The 21,731-nt window shown below is 49.5% G+C and overlaps 1 protein-coding gene and 2 non-coding genes across 6 annotated transcripts; all 3 read left to right on the forward strand.

The window, feature by feature from the left end:
* Window positions 1-3,019: 3,019 nt before the first annotated feature.
* Trnaa-agc (transfer RNA alanine (anticodon AGC)) lies at window positions 3,020-3,092 on the forward strand. The gene has a single exon. It is a non-coding gene; the product is annotated as a tRNA-Ala (tRNA).
* Window positions 3,093-5,033: 1,941 nt separating this feature from the next.
* LOC109691036 (uncharacterized) lies at window positions 5,034-19,912 on the forward strand. 4 transcript variants are annotated; one of them, XM_074054318.1, is made up of 4 exons: window positions 5,034-5,146; window positions 15,182-15,308; window positions 16,771-16,951; window positions 17,442-19,912. In XM_074054318.1, exons 1-4 carry the CDS (start codon window positions 5,054-5,056, stop codon window positions 18,781-18,783), a joined length of 1,743 nt encoding a protein of 580 aa, XP_073910419.1. In that variant the 5' UTR covers window positions 5,034-5,053; the 3' UTR covers window positions 18,784-19,912. The 4 variants fall into 4 exon arrangements, with proteins under 4 accessions (XP_073910419.1, XP_020026349.2, XP_073910420.1 ...); XM_020170760.2 differs by lacking the exon at window positions 5,034-5,146 and adding an exon at window positions 10,199-11,497; XM_074054319.1 differs by lacking the exon at window positions 5,034-5,146 and adding an exon at window positions 11,520-13,253.
* Window positions 10,267-10,373, forward strand: LOC141417018 (U6 spliceosomal RNA). Its single transcript, XR_012441652.1, has one exon. It is a non-coding gene; the product is annotated as a U6 spliceosomal RNA (small nuclear RNA).
* Window positions 19,913-21,731: the final 1,819 nt, after the last annotated feature.

Raw genomic sequence — 21,731 nt, forward strand, 5'->3', positions numbered from 1 at the left:
AAAATTCTGAGAGTCCAGCTGGATGTGGTGGGCACGCCTGGAACCCCAGCGCTCAGGAGGCTGAGGCAGGAGGATCATGAGTTCGAGGACAGCCTGGGCTGCATGGGAGAACCTGTCATAAAATTAAATTAAAACAGCCAGGCACTGGTGGCTCACGCCTATAATCTTAGCTACTCAGGAGGCAGAGATCAGGAGGATCCCAGTTCGAAGCCAGCCTCAGGCAAATATTTCATGATCCCTATTGAGAGAAAACCTTTCACAAAAAAGGGCTGGTGGAGTGGCTCGAGGTGTAGGCCCTGAGTTCAAATCGCAGCATTGAGAAAAAAAAAATTAAAGCAAATACCAAGCTAGGGTGTGATAGGGCTCTCGCCCAGTGTGCCCAAGGCCCTGGCAGAACACAACGAACCCCCCAACCCAAAACTCAAGATGAGGACCTGTTAAGGATAAGAAGGGTGGGGGCCTGGGGGACCTCAGCCCCCAGCCCCCAGGACCAGGTGGAGACTCTGCGGAGAGCTTAGGGTGGAGCGGCTTCTTTGGGCTCCTGGGACCCAGGGAGGTGGTGACAGGTTTCAATTCCCCTCCTAGAATGCCCCAGCAGCCCCCTTGGCAAGGTGACAAAAGCCAAACCAGAGAGGTGAGGGGCTGCTGGAGGGCGCAGGGCCCTGTAGGAGGATACAGGTGTGCAGTGAGCGATGGAGCAGAGGACCCTGGCAGGACAGGGACCCTAGCCTGGCTCGGGCCACTGCTCTGGCCTCAACTTCCTCTTGCCAAGTGGAGCGCGTTCTCCAATTACCCGCCATTGCCCGGGGTTTGCCGTCTGCCCCTGGTGGAGGGACGCCCTCATTGCACTCCGTGCTGCAGTGACAGCACCACAACCCGCAGTTTACACAACAGGCCTCCTGATTCCGGGGTCTGCACCAGGCCACTCCACCCCTAGCTCCCAAGGGTCCCACTCCTGCCTCTCCCAGCGTCTGGCGGGGGCGGGCAGCCCTGTGGGTCTCCTCTGGGAGAAAAATCTCTCCAAATCCCCATCTCCAGTTCCGTGTGACCTTCCCTGGGACTCTGTCCAAATTACCCTCTCAGTTTCCTTTTTGAAACAAGGCCTGAACTCTCGATCCTCTTGTCTCAGCCTCCCGAGTGCTGGGATTACAGGTGTGCACCACCACGTCCGGCATCCCTCTTCTTCTAAGGACACTAGTCACTGGATTTAGGAGGATATCCTATGTAATCACACCTGCAAAGACCAGAACCCCAGATTTCCAAATCCGATTATATTACAGGGGATGAGGGTGCAGGGGTAATTTAGGATCTCAACCCATCTTTGAGGGGGGCGTATTCTTACTAAGAAACTCATAAAAAATGAAGGACTGGGGTGGCTCAGTGGTAGAGAAGTTTTTTGGGTTTTTTTTTTTTTTTTTTTTTGGCAGTACTTGGGTTTGAATTTAGGGCCTACACCTTGAAACACTGCATAAGCCCTTTTTTGTGATGGATTGTTTTCAAGATAGGGGCTTTTGAACTATTTGCCCAGGCTGGCTTCAACAGCAACCCTCCTGATCTCTGCCTCCTGAGTAGCTGGGATTACAGGCGGGAGCCACGGGCGCCTGGCTGCCTCTGTTTCTTATCTCTAGCTAACTAGCTATCATCTTTTGCGTTGCTGAGATGAAACCTAGGGCGTCCTGCACGCCAGCCAAGCATTTACCAATGAGCTACACCCCCAGCCCCAATCCCATGTAAATGAAGAGTGAGACCCCGGGGACAGGGCGGAGAGCACGATTCTAGGGTTCACTTCACTCCCTCTGGAAGGTGAGAAGGGTTGGAAAAACGTCTATTAGAGCAATTCCTCGCCACCTCCCCCAGGCTGCGCTGATCTGAACTTGTGGTCTCTGGCGCCCTCTATAGGTGAAACCATCAATTACAGCATCATTGACTGACCTGTGATAAGGTCGCCCATTTTAAGCACACTGTTCTATACATATATATATATATATATATATTAGTAAATTGTCCAATTATGCAATATCACCAGTATACAATTTTGGAAATTTTCTGTTACATCAGAAATGTCCCCTTTGTCTTTTTATGGTACTAGGATGGAACCCAGGGCCTTGCTTATGACTGAGGCACACTCCCAGCCCTGACCTGGGGGATGTGTTAAACTCCAATCTGGGGGTTTCTGGGATCCTGGCTCTGGTGCAGGAGAAGCACCAGGTGACTTAGGCTGTGATCTGGGGGGCGCAGTTTGCGAGCCACAACTCTTAATGTTTAATGCTTAGGGCTTTATTTCTGGATTTGCAAGGGGAGACGTTAATGGATTCCATTCCACCATGACAGAATTCAGCCGTTACACCAACACACATCCCCCTTCCCTCTTTCCTCCTTAATGTAGGGATTAAATTTAATTAGATCAACGCTGGGCACTTCTGCCATTGGACTCTGCAAATACAGTTCTATTTAGAGCTGGGCTGCCCATATGGCCAGAGAAATGAGGCTGGCAGAACCAAAGAAAGGAACATCTAACTTAATTTATTAGCTTTCTTTTGAGACAGGGTCTCATTCTGTAGCCCAGGCTGGCCTCGAACTCTTGATCTTCCTGCTTCAGCCTCCCCCCGTGCTGGGGTGGTTGTGGGTGGACATTTGAATAAGTAATTCAAATTACTCATTCTGATGTTTTTGCTGCTTTTTTTTTCTTTCTCTTTTCAGTGTGTTCTCAACACACCAGCCAGCATAGTCCTTTAAAAAAAATATGTTTGGGATGGAGGAGTGGCTCAAGTGGTAGAGCACCTGCTTAGCAAGTGCAAGGCCCTCAGTTCAAACCCCAGTAGCGCCAAAAAAAAAAAAAAGAAAAAAAAAGTAAGGAAAAACTAAACAGGAGAAAGAATCTAATAGCTGGGTGCTGGTGCTCACACCATGATCAGAGCTACTTGAGTTGAGAGGCAGAGATCAGGAGGATCAGGGTTTGAAGCCAGCTCCTGCAAATAGTTCTCAAGAACCTATCTTGAAAATACCCAACCCCAAAACAGGCAGCGTGGCTCAAGTGGTAGGGCACCTGCCTAGCAAGCAGGAGGCCCTGAGTTCAAACCCCAGTGTTGCCCCCCCCCCAAAAAAAAATCTTGTGATTATTTTCTGGCCGTTGACTTTATTGTGCAAAATGGGTAAGTTTTTATTTTGCTATAATTTCAAACTCAGAAAAGTTAGAACAGAAGCAGTCTCCTGACTATATCCTCCACCGGTTTACCCCCTTTTCTTTATTTTATGCATATAAACATGCATAAATTATACATACTCTCCCACCCCATTAACTCACAGACATTACATTCTGTGCTCCTGTACCCGGGTGTTTTGACGGTGAAAAAGGGCGCTCTCTCGTGGTCATACTTTTTCTCTGGTGAAAGAATTCTTTCTATATTCTGAATACACTTAATCTAGGACATCCATGCAAGAACTGGTTCCAGGACCCAAAAAGACACCAATATTCAAGGATTTCACAGATGCTCAAGTCTTTTTTGTTTGTTTTTTAGCTGCATGGGGTTTGAACTCACAGCTTCACACTCGCTAGGCAGGTGCTCTACCATTTGAGCCACTCCACCAGCCCTTTTTTTTTTTGTGAAGGTTTTTTCAAGATAGGGTCTTGTGAACTATTTGCCTGGGCTGGCTTCAAACCGTGATCCCCCTGATCTCTGCCTCCTGAGTAGCTGGGATTACAGGTGTGAGCCACTGGCGCCAACCTATGAAACTTTTCTTTAACCCATGAAGACGTCTCTCTGTTGCCTTCTAGATGCTCTGCAATTTCTGCTCATCCATGCAGGGTGACAGTCGGCTCCGTTGTGGTAAGGCGTAGATTCTGAACACAGGTACACATTCTCACAGAGAGCACCTCAGAATGTTCCGTCTGTCCACTAGTTCAATTCCAGCTAACCCGGCACTTCTGGGCTGCCTCTGCATCACATCTGAGCTTCTCACAGCCCCACTTGTCGCTGGGCCAGCCTCCAGCACCAGGGAACACTGTACCTTGTACTGAAAAGCACTGGACTTGGGTCCCAGAAGCAGAGGACAGGGGTGGGGTGGGAATGGGGGTGGGGAACAGCTGGGCAGGGTTGGGGGAGGCAGCAAAAAGGACAGGCACTCAAAGCCACTCACCTGCCCATTTGTCACCTTAGCATAGCCCACCACATTAGGATACAGTCTACTTATTACATATACTATTTCCTAATATGGTTAACTTTTGGTTCCTCCCTAGTAGGAATCTACAAAGAAGGAAGGCAAGACTTTTCTGGATGTGTCCCCCAGCACAGAGACCAGTTTGGGACACAGATGCTGAATGGATATTTATGAGAAAATGTGCACACATTTTAATGAACTCAGAACATCTTTGGAAGGTTGGCTAAGGTTGTCATCGGGCAGCTTGACTCTGGCGACAGGACAAGGTTGCTAGGAGAAGAGTTCCTGAATATTTGCAGGGTTTATCCAAAGCACAATGAAATACTCGTAAATGAGCAAATGTGAGCTGAGCTAGGTCGCCATCTAGTGGCCAGCACGAAATAGCCCAAGGCGGTCATTGGTAAGAAATGCCACGGGCGGAGAGATGCCTAAAATGGGACTTAATTTTTGGAAGAAATAGCAGACAAGGAAGAAAAATTCCCACAATAGGCCACCTATGCCTTTTTCTGGGAGTGTGGTAGCACAGGAAATGTCGGCAGAAAGGTGCATTTGTTACTCATCTTTGCATTTATTCCTGATCAAAGCAATCAGGGAACGGGAAACCACACCCCAGCCTCACTGCTGTGCCTGATTCTGGGAATGGCCACGCCCACGGTAGAGGGGAGAAATCCAGATCTGGCCACACCCACAGTGGAATTATGCCCTCGGACACGCCCTAGAGGGCGGAGTCGGATACAGGGCCCAATCGAATTCCAGAAAGCTGGGGACTAGTGTTTCTCTGATCAGCGATTGGAGGATGTGCAGCCATCCCGCCCAAACTGGAGGATTCACCAATCCCACACCCTGGACTCGCGCTCTCTTCCGCTTCCCGCGGACCTGGAACCGGAAGCGAAGTATGGCTCCGTGGCCTGCGCCGCTGTTGCTCTCCGCATCTTCTCTCCATTCACGAGGGCGGTTCTTACGCGGCCCGTCGCGCCTGGCCCCGCAGGTCTTTGGCGGCTGGGACTCAGCCAGGGTGGACGGTGCACGGCGCACAGGCTGGTGGATCAAAGGGCGAGGGCGGAGTTCAAAGGGCAGGGGGCGGGCTCTTTTTTTTTTTTTTTTTCTTAATTCCGGTACTGTGAATCCGTTTTCGGCGGACTCGTTTTAATGGTGGAGTTCTCGGAAGCGGCTCCGAGGCTGGTGTTGCGGGGGGTCGGGGGGGGATTGTGCCTGGGGCTCTCGGCTGGGGGTGCGGGGCATTGTGACCCCCCACAGACTTTGGGACCCGCGACGATTATACCATAGGATTTTGGGGGAAAGGTGGGGTTTGGGTGAAATTGAAATGCCGCAAATCAGGGCCACGTGTAAAGGGGATCTGCTCGGGAAGGGGACCCGGGCCGTTTCCTTGGGGATCACGAGATAAGTCACCCGCGATCGTTATGTCTTGAGACCCCTTATCTGAGCCCTGCACCTGCGTTGTTAATGGAAACGAGTTCTGTGGAAAGTGATTTTTTTTCTTTTTAATTCAGGGCTTCTACTTGCAAAGCAGGCGCCCTGCTGTTTGAGGCACACCTCCAGTCCATTTTGCTCTCGTTATTTTGGAGATGGGGGTCTCCCGAACTATTTGCCTGGGCTGGCCCCGAACTACGATCCTACTGATCTCAGCCTTCCGAGTAGCTAGTGTCACAGGTACAAGCCGGCCAAGGTCCAAAGTCTTAATAGACGGGATTTTCAGCAAATCTGAAAACAGGTGGCTTCAGAAAGAGGGTGGTTTCGACCCTTGATGACTGCAGTGTGTTCCTGGAGGAAACACTGGAGCTAACACTGCCTGGGTCGGCCCTACCGGCCGAATGAATGTCTCGGCAGGCACAGTCGTTCTGCTTGCCTGGGCGCCAGCCTTCTTCAGCTCCCGATGATAACAGACAAGTCCCACACCTGCAGAGTCAAGTTAGGTAATGGTTCCTGTATTTGGCAGATAAGGAGAGCCCTGTGAAGGGTTCACCTTGTGACCACCATCCTTATTTTGTGGTGCTGGGGATCTAACCTAGGGCCTTGCTAGCCACCCGCTCCTCCCCCTGCCCTGACCATACTGTTTTTTAAGGAGCTGCGTGTTTGACAAGCATCACTCATGGAACATCTATGTGATTTGTATGGTTAACAGGAACAATATCTCTGAAAAATTGAGCAATGTGTGGTACAAATTTAGTGAAGTGATCTCCCATACCTGTCCCCTGTCTTTTGGGTGAACATGTAAGGAGCTAAACTTTCCAGTTGTGTGGATTTTTATTTACTTATTTATTTTGGTAGTTTATATTGTTCACTTTTTTTTTTTTTCTTTTTGCGGTGCTGGGGTTTGAACTCAGGGCCTTCACCTTGAGCCACTCTACCCTTTTTGTGAAGGGCTTTTCGAGATAGGGTCTCTCGAACTATTTGCCCGTGCTGGCCTTGAACCTTGATCCTCCTGAGTAGCTAGGATTAGAGGCGTGAGCCACCAGTGTCTGGCTGAAGGACATTTTACATTGAAACCATGACATTCCACCTCTGGCCCCCTCATGTCCACCTCACAATGCAAAATGCATTTAGTCCATCTCCAAGAGTTCTCAGTCTTAACAGTTCCAACAGAGTTCCAAAGTCCAAGTTCAAAGTCTCCCCTGAGACTCAAGGCAATTGTTAACTTCGAGCCCCATCAAATCAAAAAGTTCCAGGGCTGGAGGCCTCCCTCAATCAGTGAAGCACCTTCCTAGCAAATGCAGGGTCCTGAGTTCAAACCCACAAAAACAGAAAAGAAAGGTACATTTCTCCAAGACACAATTGCACAGAGTACATACTCCTGAAAGGGAGGTGAAGGGTATAGAATGGAGGGCTGGGGATAAGGAAAAACTGGAGCCCAAGGGCAAATAATCCTGGTGCCCTGTGCCTGGCACCCGGGCACATGGCGTGATGTTCCTAAGGGCTGGGGCAGCCCTGCCCTTATGGCTTTGCCTGCTGAGCCCACATGGCCTCTCTGGTTCTGGCTCCACTCATTGCCTAAGACTTTCCTTGCAGATGTCGTCCACACCCAGCACCTCCAGCATCCTGGGGTCTCAGCTTCGGCTTTACCAGCATAGCTCCCACCGTGCTTGTCTCTCCCGTGCCTGACTCAGAGTGAGCCCTCAAACTGTCAGTGTCACCTATATCCTATAGGGTGTGCATGTTCACCAGGGCCTTGCTGTCCAGCATGGTAGCCACTGGACACACATGCCCATGTTCTATTTTTTTTTTCTTACTTAAATACTTTAGAGTGCATTTTTTAACATACAGGGTTTTTATTGTGGGTGGTGAGTATGGGTTTTGAACTCAGGGTCTCACACTTTCGAGGCAGGTGCTCAACCATGTGTGCCACTCTGCCAGCCCTTTTTTGTGATGGGGTTTTTCGAGATAGGGTCTCGTGAACTCTTGACCTAGGCTGGCCTTGAACCTTGATCCTTCTGATCTCTGCCCCCTGAGTAGCTAGGGTTACAGGCATGAGCCACCAGCACCCGGCTTTTTTTTTTTTTTTCCCCCAAGTATAATTCAGATACCACAAGAGTCACCCATTTAAAGTGCACAATTCACTCCATTTGGTGCATTCATCACCTCGGAACAAACTGTGCTCTTTAGCACTCATCTCCCATCTCCCCATCCCCGCTCCAGCCCCTAGCCCATGAGTCTACTACTTCCTGTCCTTGGATCCTCCTGTTCTCTGGACGTGTCCTATCAATGGAGTCACAGGCTGTGTGTTTGTGTGTCTGCTTCTCTCACTGAGCACCGTGTCCTCAGGGTCCCTCCTATAGGGTGGATCAGAGCCTCGATCCTTTATTACCACCTCTTTTGTTTTTCTTTCTTTTTTGGCAAGGTCTCACTGTGTAGCCCAGGCTGGCCTTGAACTCACACTCAAGCTGGCCTTGTCCTTGTGCCTCCACCTCCAAACTGTGGGGGTCACATTAGTCCACCATCATGCCTTGCTTGTTCTTTGAATGGGGTCTCACTCCCCACACCACCACCCACCAGCTGGCCTTAAACTGTGCTCCTCCCATCTGCCCCTGCCTCCTACTAGTTGGGATTAGATAGGACCTATCATGCCTGGCCCCTTGATTTAACTGAAATGGTTTTATTCTATTTTATTAACCTATAAATCGATCCTATTTTACTGCATTACCATTTTTTTATTTTCTGGAGATCAAACCCAGTGCCTCCTGCATGCTAGGCAGGTGCTCTACACTGAGCTATACCTCAGTCATGTCTTCATTACTGTAACTTGTACGATTTTTGTTGTGGTGGTGGTATTCTGAGACAGGTCTCACTTTGTAACCCAGACTGATCTCAAACTCATGCTCCTTCCACCTTAGCCTTCTGAGTGCTGGGATTACAGGATTGCACCACCATGCCTGGCTTGCAGTAAGTTTTGACATCAGGAAATGTGAGTCCTATTTTCTTCATTTTCAAGATTATATTGACTATTCTGAGTTTGTTGCAATTCCATGCGAATTTTAGAATCATTTTGTCAGTAACCACAAAGCAAGGCATTTGGGATTCTGATAGGGATTAAATTGAATCTTAGGATGAGTTTAGAGAATATTGCCATCTTAAAGCAATTAAGCAGCATTAGTTCCAACAGCAGAAGGTAGAAACAATTCAAATGCCTCAACAAATGTAAGGGAATATTAATCATGAAAAAAATTCTGACATCTGTTCAAATGTGGGGGGCCATTTTTTTTTTCTTTTTGTGGAACTAGAGTTTAAACTCAGGACCTTACACTTGCTAGGCAGGCACTCTAGCACTTGAGCTATTCCGCTAGGTATTATTGAGATAGGGTCTCACTATTTGTCCAGGCTGGCCTCAAACCATGATCTTCCTGATATCTGCCTCCTGAATAGCTAGGATTACAGGTGTGAGCCACTGGCACCCAGCTGATGTGGGGAACCTTGAGAAAAAGGTGCTCAGTGAAATGAACAGACACAGAAGAATACACAGTGCATGATGCCACTCACAGGAAGTTCCTAGAGTCTCAGAGCCACAGAGACAGGAGGTATAGGAAAGAGGACTTAGCATTGAATGGGGACAGGCTTCAGCCTAGGTGTTAGAAGGTTCTGGCTACATAACACATGGTTATGTAGTGTGCATCTCCTCAGGAGAGGAGGACCACCGGCAGTGTTCTCAGCACAGTTTGCGGAGAGGCAAAACAGCACAGAGGCAGGAAAGGCTGGAATCCTGACCTATAAGAATGTGCTGAATATGCACCACTTCCCTCTGAAGCATGAGTTTGTCCTCTGGACTAGCGAGAATCCTCCCTGAGCATGTCTGGTTATATTAACCCAGCAGCTGGTAATAAATCACTATCTTCAAAAGTTACTCACTAAAGGGTGGTAGAAGACTGCCAGCCTTTCAAAGTGTAGACATGCAAAATGTGACTTTGGAAAACTGGCCGTGGAAGAAATTTCTGCCAGTAAAATGTCATCAAAGAAGACACATCTGGAGAGAGAGAGGGGATAAAGGAGATTAACAGAGGTGGTGAATTCAACTATGATGTATTGTAAGCACTTTCTTAAATGTCACAGTGTACCGCCAGCACAACAATGAAAAAAGTTGTAGCTTGGTGTAGGTAAGATGGGAGAGAAGCTTTATCTTTTTAATTTTGCAGTGCTGGGGATCACACCCAGGGCTGTCATCTGCTAGGCAAGTGTTGTGCCACGGAGCCCCACCCCTAGCCCCAGGGAGAGCCTTCACATCTTCATTACAGAATTGATGACCACGGGCCTGGTGTGGTGGCCCATGCTTGTGATCCAAGCCACGATAAAAGCATTGGTAAGGGGATCAAAGTCCCAAGCTGCCTTGGGCAAAAGTGTGAGATGCCATCTGGAAAATCCCTAAAGCAAAAAGGACTGGAGGTTGGCAGAGTGGCTCAAGTGGCAGAGCGCCTGCCTAGCAAACTTGAGGCCCTGAGTTCAAACCCCAGTACCGCCAAGAGAAAAAATGGAAAAGGTTGGCTGAAGTAGTAAAGCACTTGTTCAGCACCCCCCCCCACCCCCCACCCCCCGCCCGCACATGTCTCGGTTTGAAGCCAGCCTGGGCAAATAAAGATGCCCAACATGGAAAAAAGGACTGGAGTTCTCGCTTCAGAGGCACATACAATAAAATTGGAATGAAACAGAGAAGATTAGCGTGGCCTCTGCGTAAGGATGACACGCAAATTCGTGAAGCGTTTAAGGAAAAAAAGGACTGGAGGAGTGACTCAGGTGGTTGGACGCCTGCCTAGCAAGCGTGAGGCCCTGAGTCCAGTGCCACCAAAAAAACCAAAACAAACAAACAAAAAAACCCCAAACAACCAAATAGCACGACTTTATGTAACCTGGAGGTTGGGAGCGAGTAATCATGAACTGAGCGTCATCACACGAGAGGACTGGCTTTAAAGGAATTGCCAGATGAGAAGCAACAGCAGCTATTGCCTTAAGGACACGGCAGCCTTTTACATTTTGAATTGTCTAGAATCACAATAGCAGAACTAATTTTTTTCTTTCTGTGTCAGAAGTACACCTGTGACTCATTTCTTGTGGCCTGAGAGGCGTCCCAGCCCTGCAAAGGGCTCCAAAGGCCCCAGTGGCCTGGGGCGCAGCACCTGCTTCGAGCTGCGAGCGGCGGACAGTCGCTTGGGGACTGGAGTGTCCTGTGTTAAATGTCCACAAGGAGCGACCTCAGCCCACGTGGTGACGTCCTTCTTAAATAGCTCACATGCACGGTTGACTTTGCAGACAGGGTCGACCCTTCACCCTGCAGGACTCAGGACCCCCTGTTCTGTCACGGGATGGGGTCGCCCAAGGGTAAACTGAGTCTGGAGTTCCCGCGCACAGTTGGACCCTCAGTCCCAGGAAGAGGACGCAGAGGGGCCGCCGACCGGTGCGCTGAAGCCGCTCAGAGGAGCTCAGCCCCGACATGGACGTTCCCGGGCGGGGCGGGGCCAGCCGCGGGTGTTCCCGGCCTGTCACTCAGGCTGCAGGGGGCGTGGCAGGCCGGGAGGACGCTGGCGGGGCGGGGTTGAAGTCCAGAACTAGCCTAGGGGCCCACTGGAGACACCGGACGTCACGAGGCATCTGTCGCTCAGGCTCCAGGGGGCGGATTCTGGGAGAGCGGCCCAATCATTGTATCTGCCAATCAGAGGCTCTAGCCTCAGGGCTACCGTCCAATCCTGGTCGCTGCCATCCTGAGTTCTGTCCAGTCAGGGTGGTGAGGGCGGGGCGTCGCTGCCCAGCGACTGTGCTGTTGTCGCCCTGGCTGGAGCCTACCTTAAGTGGCGGGACGGCGAGGAGGACCCACGGGGAGCCTGGGAGCCGGTGGAGGATGGTGAGCGCGGCCTGGAGCCCGGGCAGGGCAGGGCGGCATGGGAGCGGCCTCGCCTCTCCCCGGCCTCGGTGTCCGTGCGAGTCCGCGGCCGGGCGGGACGACATTGGGGAGGGTAGCGTCGGAACACCGGGCCGTGGGAGACAGTGGCACAGGGTCCGGGACGTACTGGGGGCAGTTTGCGAGGACCACTGGGCCGGAGGGCAGTCGGAGGCTAATTTGGGGGAATCTGTCTCGGGACCTTTCAGGGCAAAATCCGAACTTTATTCAAAAGACTTGCAGTAGACAACAGTCCAGTCTCAGAGATCTGTAAGCCCCCTAAAGCACAGCAAAAAGACTTTTCTTTTATTCATAGGAGAAGCAAGTAGAAATCTGGGGGAGAACAGGTGCAAGCAGTAGAGAGATAAATTGTCAATTTTGTCCCCAAGGAAAAGGGGATCTGGAACCCATTTTTGTGTTTGCTCAGATTGGGAGCACCAGGAGATTATGAATGCTGGGTCCCGTTTGTGTGAAAGAAAAGATCCAAACTTAGTAGAGAGACTTACTGAAAAGGTGTGGTGGTTCACGCCTGTATTCCCAGCACTCAGGAGGCTGAGGCAAGGGGATCAGGAGTTCCAGACCAGCCTAGGCTACCTAGCCAGTCTGTCTCAAAGAAACCAAAGCAAAAAAAAAAAAAAAAAAAAAAAAACCCAGCTACTCTGGAGATGGGAGGATCACGTTTGGCGGCCACGATAGCAAAAAGTTAGCAAGATCACATCTCAAAAACAAGCCTGATGTGGCTTGTGGTCCCAGCTGGTCAGGAGGTAGAGTTAAGATGATTGAGGTGTAAGGCTGGTCCTGGCAAAGTTAGCAGGTGACCCTAGCTGAAAAACAATGTAAAAGCAAAAGGACTGAGGTGTGGCCCAAGTGCTTGCTGGACAAGCTTGAGGCCCTGAGTTCAAATCTCAGTACTTCCAAAAAATAGGGAGGGAAGAAGAAAGGAAGGAAAGAATTACTGAGAAACTGGCTACTGGGGACAAGGGACTGTGGTCACATAGGCAAATACAGAGTCGCAGGAGGGACGGAGCAGGGGACTAGAATAGAATGCTGTGCCCTTTACATCCCAAGCACCTGAAGACCTGGGTAGGAAATGTCCCCTTCTCCAGAGAGGGATAAGGGTAGAATGAGCCAGGCGTGCAATAGCAGGATGACAGGCAGGCATGACAACCCTGAGTGTAGATCTGCATTGTCTGCATTGGTGGCCCTGATGCTAGCTTGTTCTCCGGAGCAGCTGCGTGCAGGCTCAGTGTGTCTCTGTGGGCCCTGGGGGAAGGAGGCAAGCAGAACCCAAAGTGTAACTAACCATCACACACTTTGTTCCAGTTGATGAGGGGACAAGCAGTTCAGCCAACCACGGAGGGGCTGGGGCTGGCCTCCTGCTGGGTCATAAGGGTTGCAGCTGCTTTCTCCAGAGAACAAAGGGTGGGGTGGGGTGGGGTGGGGGATGCTTTAATCCTGCCCTTCCCAGGAGCATGGGGCTCATCAAAATTCAACACCACCACCTGCCAGCTGAGATCAGCTGCTCTGTGTCAGCTCAGGGCTAGTGCTTTCTCTCCAGTGCCAGCCCCAGCTGTCAGTCAGTGTAAAGTCATAAATTCTTTTGGCTTTGTGCTTGTCCTTAGTGAGGGTGCTAAGTTTCTCTGCTCTGTTCTTTCCTGTTGCTCTTGAATTGTGGCATTCCAGGGCTTAGCTGGAGATGCCGCCGGGGGAAACCTCTCAGGTACAGAAAAACCTTTCCTCTCCCACTGGCATTAGGGGGAGGTGCCCACAGCCCCACACCTTAGGTGAGGTGGGTGAAGCCCCGGGCTGAACAAACTCTTAAAAATGGAAGTGCCCCTCTGAGGCAAAGTGCAAGGTGACAGATAATGTATCACCCTCTTCCACTTTCTATTCATGTCTGGATATCAGCAATGAATGTAATTCTGTAAAAGGTAATGCATAAAATCTGAGAAAAGGGGCTGGGCACTGTGGCGCACACTTGTAATACCAGGTATTCAGGAGGTGTAGTAGGTAGGATGATCATGGCCAGAGGCTGCCCTGGCAAGACTGCAAGACCCTATTTAAAAACAAACTGAAAGCAAAAGGGCTTGGAGGCATGGCTCAAGTGAAGTACTTGCCTAGCAAGTACTGGCCCTAACTCTGAATTCCAGTACAGCCAAAACAACAAAACCAAAAACCCCTGAGAAGTGGCAGTGGTTGCTTTACAATTTATCAAGAGGACAAGTAGTTTTCTCAGACTTGTTTTGAGAAAGAGATGATCGGAGGGATAAAACGTCTTCTAGAACTTTCTCCCTCTCCCCGTCCTTGAACATGGTAGAAGCATGATTCTGCTGTATTCTCATGAGGACACCAGCTTTGAGAGACTGTGGCAGGAAGCAGGTGTAGCATCTGGGGTGGAGCTGGGTCTGAGGTGAGTCGCCAGCTGAGCCCATAGTGGAGCCTGCACAGCAGTCTGTGAAGACGGAGGTGGCCTTGCCAGGGAGCCTCCCCTGCTGGGCCTCCAGCCTCTGGGAGCTGAAGAAGGCACCAGTCTGAGAGAAGCCACAGAGCGTTGGAGGGGGTGAGGATTGGTCATCCTGGGTTGTCCTGTGGTCGCCTGGGCTGTTCTTGGAGGGTTTGGTTTGGATGTGAAGAGTTGGCACCTGTCACAGTGTAACTTATGCAAATGCAGCAGACCTGGGAAGGCCAGAATCCAGGGCTGGAAGGGCTGATGGAGTGACTGTTTGGGGTCAGAACACCCAGGGAAGGAGTGAGGGACCACGAGCACCCGGGCCCATCTGTGGTGCTCCCCACTCTCTTCTCCCTCCTCCCTCTTCCAGGGCCTCAGTCCTCGCCAGCCAGGCTCAGTCAGCCCCACCACGTAGAACGGTGTGTACAGCACCCTGTCTCTGCTATAAACATCCGAGAACTAGGTTTTTATTTTTGGCGGTACTGGAGTTTGAACTCAGGACCTCACACTTGCTAGGCTGGTACTCTACCACTTGAGCCATGGCTCCAACCCTTTCATGTGCTTTTTCATTCTATTTTTGTTGTTGCATTGCTGGGAATTAAATCCAGCTACTCATAAATAGTTTCAGTTTTTGTTTTTTTTAAATCCTGAAAGGGTAGCCAGGTGCCTGAGTAGAAATAATCACTTTTGAGCAAGGCATGTGTCACTTTCTTTATTCTCTTTTTTCAGTGGGACTGGGTTTGAACTCAGGGCTCCATGCTTATAAAGCAGGCACTCTGCCACCTGAGCCTCACCTCCAGTCCCCTTTGCTCTGGTTATACTGGAGATAGGATCTCACAAACTATTTGCCTGGGCTGGCCTCAAACCTCAGTCCTTCCGATGTCAGCCTCCCAAGTAGCTAGGATTACAGGCATGAGCCACCTATCAGTTTCCATTTCACCAGGATGACGGTTTCGGTTTTCCATGGACCTGCCCTCTCTCAATAGCTGTGAGTCTAAGCTGATACCTGCCCCTGTGAGTTGTGCTCCCAAAGCACTTTCTGTCACCAAGTGTGCTGCCTGTGTATTGTCACCTCCCACAAGCATGTGAGGACTGTGTATTTAGGACTTACATGAACAGTGCCTCACCATCAGCCTCCCTGTCCTCCTGCGCCTTTGGGGAGATGGCATGACTGCAGTGGAGTCTGTGGTGTATTGCAGGACTCTGTGGTCTTTGAGGAGGTGGCTGTGAGGTTCACCCCAGAAGAGTGGGCTCTGCTGGATTGTACTCAGAAGGACCTCTACAGAGATGTGATGCTGGAGACCTGTAGGAACCTGGCTTCTGTTGGTAAGGACGGTGCCTTCACTGCATCCCTGGGGGCCCCAGCATAACTTTTCTTCTTCAAGCCTAGAAACGAGGACATGTTTGAAAAGAGACAAGACACTGTCCCAGCCCTCCTGCACTGTGAAGAACAGAGGCTCCGCCTTGAGACAAACTGTTAAGAATTGTTGATGGTTTATCTTTTTTGGGGGGGCTGGGGTTTGAACTCAGGGCCTTTACCTTGAGCACTCACCTTTTTTGTGATGGGTTTTTTTGAAATAGGGTCTTGAGGACTATTTGCCCAGGGCTGGCTTCAAACTGCTATCCTCTTGATCTCTGCCTTCTGAGTAGCTAGGATTACAGGCATGAGCCACCAGCACCCAGCTCCTTTAGTTATTTTTTGAATCAGGTCTTTTTTATCTAGGTCAACCTGGACTGCGATCTTCCTACCTACATTTCCAGCATAACTGAGTTCACAGGCATGCACTACCCCCTCACCTGGCTTGTTAGCTGAGATGAGGGCTTGCTAACTTTTTTCCAGTTTGGCCTCAAACTCCTATCTTAGCCTCCCAAATAGCTGGGATTACAGGTGTATGTCACCATGTCCAGCCTTATTTCTTGAGACAGGGTCTAGCTATGCAGCCCAAGGCAGCCTGGAACTCCTGATCCTCCTGCCCCTGCTTCCCGAGGGTGGACTGACAGGTGGCCACCACCATGCCTGGCATTAATCCACATGACATGGTCATTTTGATGCAGTGAATCCCACACTTACCCATAAACCTGTGCCATACACAGGTTTGTCTCCCTTCGTCATCCTCCTCCTTCATACTCCCAGCCATTTTTGCTTTAGTTATATTTCAGGTAAGGTCTTGTATTTTTGTTTGGGATGTGCCTCAGACCTAGATCTTCCTGCTTATGCCTCCTGCATAGCTGGGGTGACAACCATGTGACATCATGTTTGGCTTATTGGTTGAGATGGGGTCTTGATAACTTTTTTTCCAGGCTGACCTTGAACTTTGATTTCCTGATCTCCACCTTCCAAGTAGCCGGGATTATAGGGGTGAGCCACTGTGCCCAGCCATAGAATTCTCTTTAGGAAACAAGCTGCCATTTGATTCATTGTTCCTATTACTGAGGATCCTTCAATAGATGAGGTGCTCAGAGGCTTCCATAGTTCCCCTGTCTATTCTTCCTGGCAGAGTGGCTGGCAGAGTGGCTCAAGTTGTAGAGTGCCTGCCTAGCAAGTGTGAAGTCTTGAGTTCAAACTCCAGTAATGCCCCCCCCAAAATGGTTACATTTTTGGCATTTTTTTTTCTTTTTTTGGGTGCTGGGGATTGAACTCTAGGCCTTGCACATACCAGGCAAGTAAGTGCTCACCACTAAGCTTAACTTTCTGAGTCAGTATGTGAAAAAAACTGCACAGGAATGTGTTTGCTTTTTCGCATCATTTCTTTCCCAAGAACCTATGCTGTGTTACCAATGATTGCAGATTGTTGCATTCAAGTTCACACCAGCGGATCAAGCCCTTGGTGGTGTATTTGGGGGACTGAACTTTGCAATGAGGATGAAATTGTGAAACTCACAAGCCGTGATTACTGGTCAGTCTGCGGAGAAAACTGGAGATTTGTTCACCATGGAGACAAGCCCCAGATGCAGACACCGTGTGGGAGGTGAGCAGCACGAGTGCCTCTGCCGTAGACTAACTCGGAATGAAGAGAAACACAATTGTGTACTAGCGGAGGATTTTCTCAAGGTAGCATCTGTTAGTGTGATGTCACACTGAGTATCTGAAACACAAGTCAGGAAAGGCTGTCAAGAGACCCCACACATGAGAACACTGTGATTGGTTTTTACCCACACCCCCAGCCCTTTTAGCTTCAATTATTTTTCAAATAAGGTGTGGCTTTTTGCCTGAGGTCGACCTTAGACTGTTCCTCCTACCTCCACCTCCCTCATAGCTGGGGCCACAGTGTGCACCATCACACTAGGCTGAGATTGAAATGGGGCCTCACTAATTTTTTGTTTGGGCTGGCTTTGAACTGCAGTTCTTTTGATTATCACCTCTCGAGTAGCTGGGATTACAGACATGAGCCAGTACACCTCGCTTACTCATTTGTAATATCCATGACCCATTAACTGTGTGCTTCCTGTTTTGAGCAGCAGTCCTTTGGTAGACCAGCTCTGTGAAGATAGTGAAGGAAGTCCAAGTGGAGGAAACTCGAACCAGACTGTGAGCCTTACTGTGTGCAAGAGTGCTTCCCCTGGAGGTAACACCAGTGACTGCGCTAGGTGTGGAGGAGCCTTCAAGAATCTGCGAAGGTCTCCAGGTGGACACAGGCCACATCCCCATGAGGAATGTGGGCAAGCCTGCCAGTGTGTCTCGTGCCTGTGCCCTACTGTGAAAACTGACCTTGTGGGGAAACGCCCCACATGTGAGGACTCAGGGAGAGCATCTAAGAAAAGCAGGCAAAGTCCTAGTAGGAAAAGGTCCTGGGAATGTAAAACGTGTGGGAAAGTTTTCTCTCGCCTGTCGTCCTTTAGGAGACACGTGAGAGGTCACAGCAAAGAGAAAACCCATGCGTGTGATGTGTGTGGGAAAACCTTTAGGTTTCAGTCATACCTTAAGCGACACGTGCGAACCCACACTGGAGAGAAGCCGTACGAGTGTCGAGAGTGTGGGAAAGCCTTCAGCTGCCCCTCATACTTCCGGGACCACGTGAGGACTCACACTGGAGAGAGGCCCTACACATGTCAGCACTGTGGGAAAACCTTCAGCTGTTACTCATCCTTCCGGGACCACGTGAGGACGCACACAGGAGAGAAGCCCTACGAGTGTCAGCACTGTGGAAAAGCCTTCGCCTGCTACTCGTCCCTTCGAGAACATGGGAGGTCACACAGTGGAGAGAAACCCTATGAATGTAAGGAATGTGGCAAAACCTTCAGATACCCCTCATCCCTGCGAGCCCATGTGAGGACACACACCGGTGAGAAGCCCCACGTGTGTGAGCAGTGTGGGAAAGCCTTCAGCTGTCCCACTTACTTCCGAAGACATGTTAAAACACACAGTGGTGCCAAACCCTATGAGTGCAGGCAGTGTGGGAGGGCCTACAGCTTCTCTTCGTCCCTCCGCATACACTCGAGGACGCACACGGGGGAGAGACCCTACACGTGTCAGCAGTGCGGGAAGGCCTTCAGCTGTCACTCCTCTCTTCGGGAACACGTGCGGACGCACAGTGCCGAGAAGCCTTACGAGTGTCAGCAGTGTGGGAAAGCCTTCAGCCACTCTCAATATTTCCAAAAACACGTGAGATCGCATGCTGGAGGAAAGCCCTATGAGTGCTCCAGGTGTGGGAAAGCCTACCGTTGCTCCTCGTCTCTGCGGGTGCACGTCAGATCGCACACCGGGGAGAGGCCCTATGAGTGCAAGCAGTGTGGGAAAGCCTTTGGGTACCTCGCATCCCTGAGAGCACATGCCAGAGCACACGCTGGAGAGAAGCCCTGAGAGGATGAGGGGGCCTGGTGAGAGCCCTGGGTCCATCCCAGCACTACAGGAGCACAGGGGTGCTCTCCCTAAAAGTTTTGCAGGAGATGAAGAAAAGCACACTGCACAGAAACCTTATTCGTGGAGAGAATGGGGGAAAACTTTTAGGTAGAATGCTTCACTAATTTTGTATATGAAACTTCAGAACCAGAGAGAAATCTCTGTTACTGGGATTGCCTACTTTTTCTTTTTCTTTCATGGTGCTGGGGTGGAGCTCAGGGCTTCATTGAGTCTAGGCAAGCCCTCGACCTCTAAGCAGCACCCCAAACGATGGTGTTGTCTTCTAAGTGTTCAGCCTTCCTAGGAGTGCCTAGTGATTTAATTTCTGCATTATGTTTCTGATATAAATGCTTAGTAAGTATCTGGTTTTGTACCCTGTCAGATATACTTTGTATATTTTGTTATTTAAGGATTTAAGTAATTGTGCAGTCATATAAAATTTATGTTTCTAGTAAATATCTTTTTGACCTAGGGGTGATTAACTGGTTTTTGTTTCTTGAGAAATGTGATGATGGTACTGGGATTTGAACTCAGGGTCTCATGCTTGCTAGGTAGGTGCTCTACCAGGTAAGCCACACCTGCAGCATGTTCTACTTTCATTTTGTCTGATAGTGTTGTGTTTTTGCCTGGTTGAGCCAGTACTGATTTATACCTCCTGAGCAGCTGGGATCGCAGGTGTGAACGTCCATGCCTGGCTTACTCACTGAGATGCGATCTTTTGAACTTTTTACCCAGGCTGACCTTGAACGAGGATTTTCCCAGTCTCCACAACTGGCTGGGATTAAAGGTGGATCCACCACCCTCAGCCGAATGTTTTGGAACAACACATGAATGGAATGCACCTCCTCTGGGTGCAGTTGGGTGGGAGGGATAACAGTAGGGTAACTAGTTAATAAAATATTTGAAAAGGGCAGCAGAGAGGATTTCGAAGGTTCCCAACACAAATAAATGTGTCAGGTGGCAGATACACCAGGTATTGTAATCTGATCATTACACCTTGTGTACACGTGCTGAAATGTCACACTGTACTTCATAAATAATGTACAATTACTATGCGTTATTAAAAAATAAAAGTAAGTTTAAAAAGGAACCATCCAAGTGTTGTTGGCATTTTGATTCCCACAGGTCTGAGTGTAATCTCTGTGGTTGATACACAGCAGTGTACCATAAATTTGCTGAGCAGCAAAAATTCGGTACTAGAACTTTTTTTTGTGATACTGGGATTTGAATTCAGGGTCTCACACTTACTAGGCATGTGCTTTATTGCTTGAGTCACACCTCCAGCCCTTGTTTTAGTTATTTTTCAAATAGGGTCTTACATTTATGCCTGGGCCACTTTGCACAGCGATCCTTCTGTTTATGTCTCCTGCACAGCTGACAGGCATGCATCACCATGCCTAGCTTTCAGTGGTTAAGATGGGGTCTCAATAACTGTTTGGCCTCTCAAGTAGCTAGGATTACAGGCATGACCCACCACACCCCACTAGATAGTAAGGCTAATTTAAGTTTCTTTAATACTTGAGACCAAGGGAGAGGTTATCCAGCCTGTGCATCAGTTAGAGCATGTGAGATACACCTCTGTCCAAAGTCCTCTGCTGGCCATACTCATCTGTGCCCGTGCCCGTACCCATGGATATGTTCTGAAATACACCATGTGCTTCCATTCCACGTGAAGCACGCATTCCTCAGAGGAGTGGAGCTGAAGGAGATGTGTCATTTGTGGACTCTGAAATGTCCAAATGGGAGCCACGACATTTTCCTATATGGACTAGTGCTTATGCCTGCACAAGTTTTGAGTGTACACTCCAAGGTATGTTCACTCTTGAAAGTGTACACCTTAGTGTTTTTTGTGTGCTATCCAGTCTCCACTGTCTCTGCTTCCCTTAAGCCACCCAGACTAGCTGTACTTGTCCTGACCATCCTGAAGTCACATCACCCAAGCATTTATTATACTCTTGGTGTATGTGCCATCACCAGTTATGAAATCCAAACTGCTTTGGTGGGGAGGGGGGCTGTATAACGTTCAGAGGAAGGGGACACATGGAAAATATTTTTAGGGTGAGGAATGGGAGCCTTGTCTTGGAACCCTGAAGGGACAATGGGCTAGGACATCCAAATGCAGATGACACCCATTAAAACTGGTTTTAGAAGTACTAAAGCCACCTGAGGGGCAACAAGCAGTAGAAGCAATACACAAAAATGGCACAGGTGAGGTAAGAGCAAAAGTGTTCTGTGAGTATGATGGCTCACACCTGTAATCCCAGCTACTTGGAAGGTAGAGACTGGGGGATTGGAGTTTGAGGCCAGCTTAAGCAAAAAGTTAGACCCATTTCAACAATGTGGATGTGGTGGTGTGCACCTGTCATCCTAGCTACTGGGAGACACAGATAGGGGGATTGCAGTCTGAGGCTGACCCTGAGCAAACACTCTAGACCCTATCCAAAAAATAACCAAAGCAAAAAGGGGAACTGGGGGGCTAGTGGCTCCCACCTATAATTCTAGCTACTCAGGAGGCAGAGATCAGGAGGATCGCAGTTGGAAGCCAGCCAGGGCAAATAGTTTGTGAGACGCAACCCTGAAAAAACCCATCACAAAAAAGGCTGGTAGAGTGGCTCAAGGTGTAAGCCCTGATTATTATCCTCAGTACCCTCTCCGCCTGCCCCCAAAAAGGGCAGGGGTGTAGCTTCACCCTAGCAAGCACAAAGTTCTAAGTTCAAACCTCGGTAACACACACACACAAAAAAAAACTGTCAGGTGATAACACTACAATGTAGATCTGGAGACGGTTCTCTTGGAACAGCTTCTGAATATGTTTTGGAGAACTTTTTCCCTTTATGGCTCCGTGTAGGATTCAGCACTGGCCTCACTTGTGTCACATCCGGAAGGGAGAAGGGAGCAGACATTCCTCA

Source organism: Castor canadensis, chromosome 14, assembly GCF_047511655.1.
Source record: "Castor canadensis chromosome 14, mCasCan1.hap1v2, whole genome shotgun sequence".
NCBI lineage: Eukaryota > Metazoa > Chordata > Mammalia > Rodentia > Castoridae > Castor > Castor canadensis.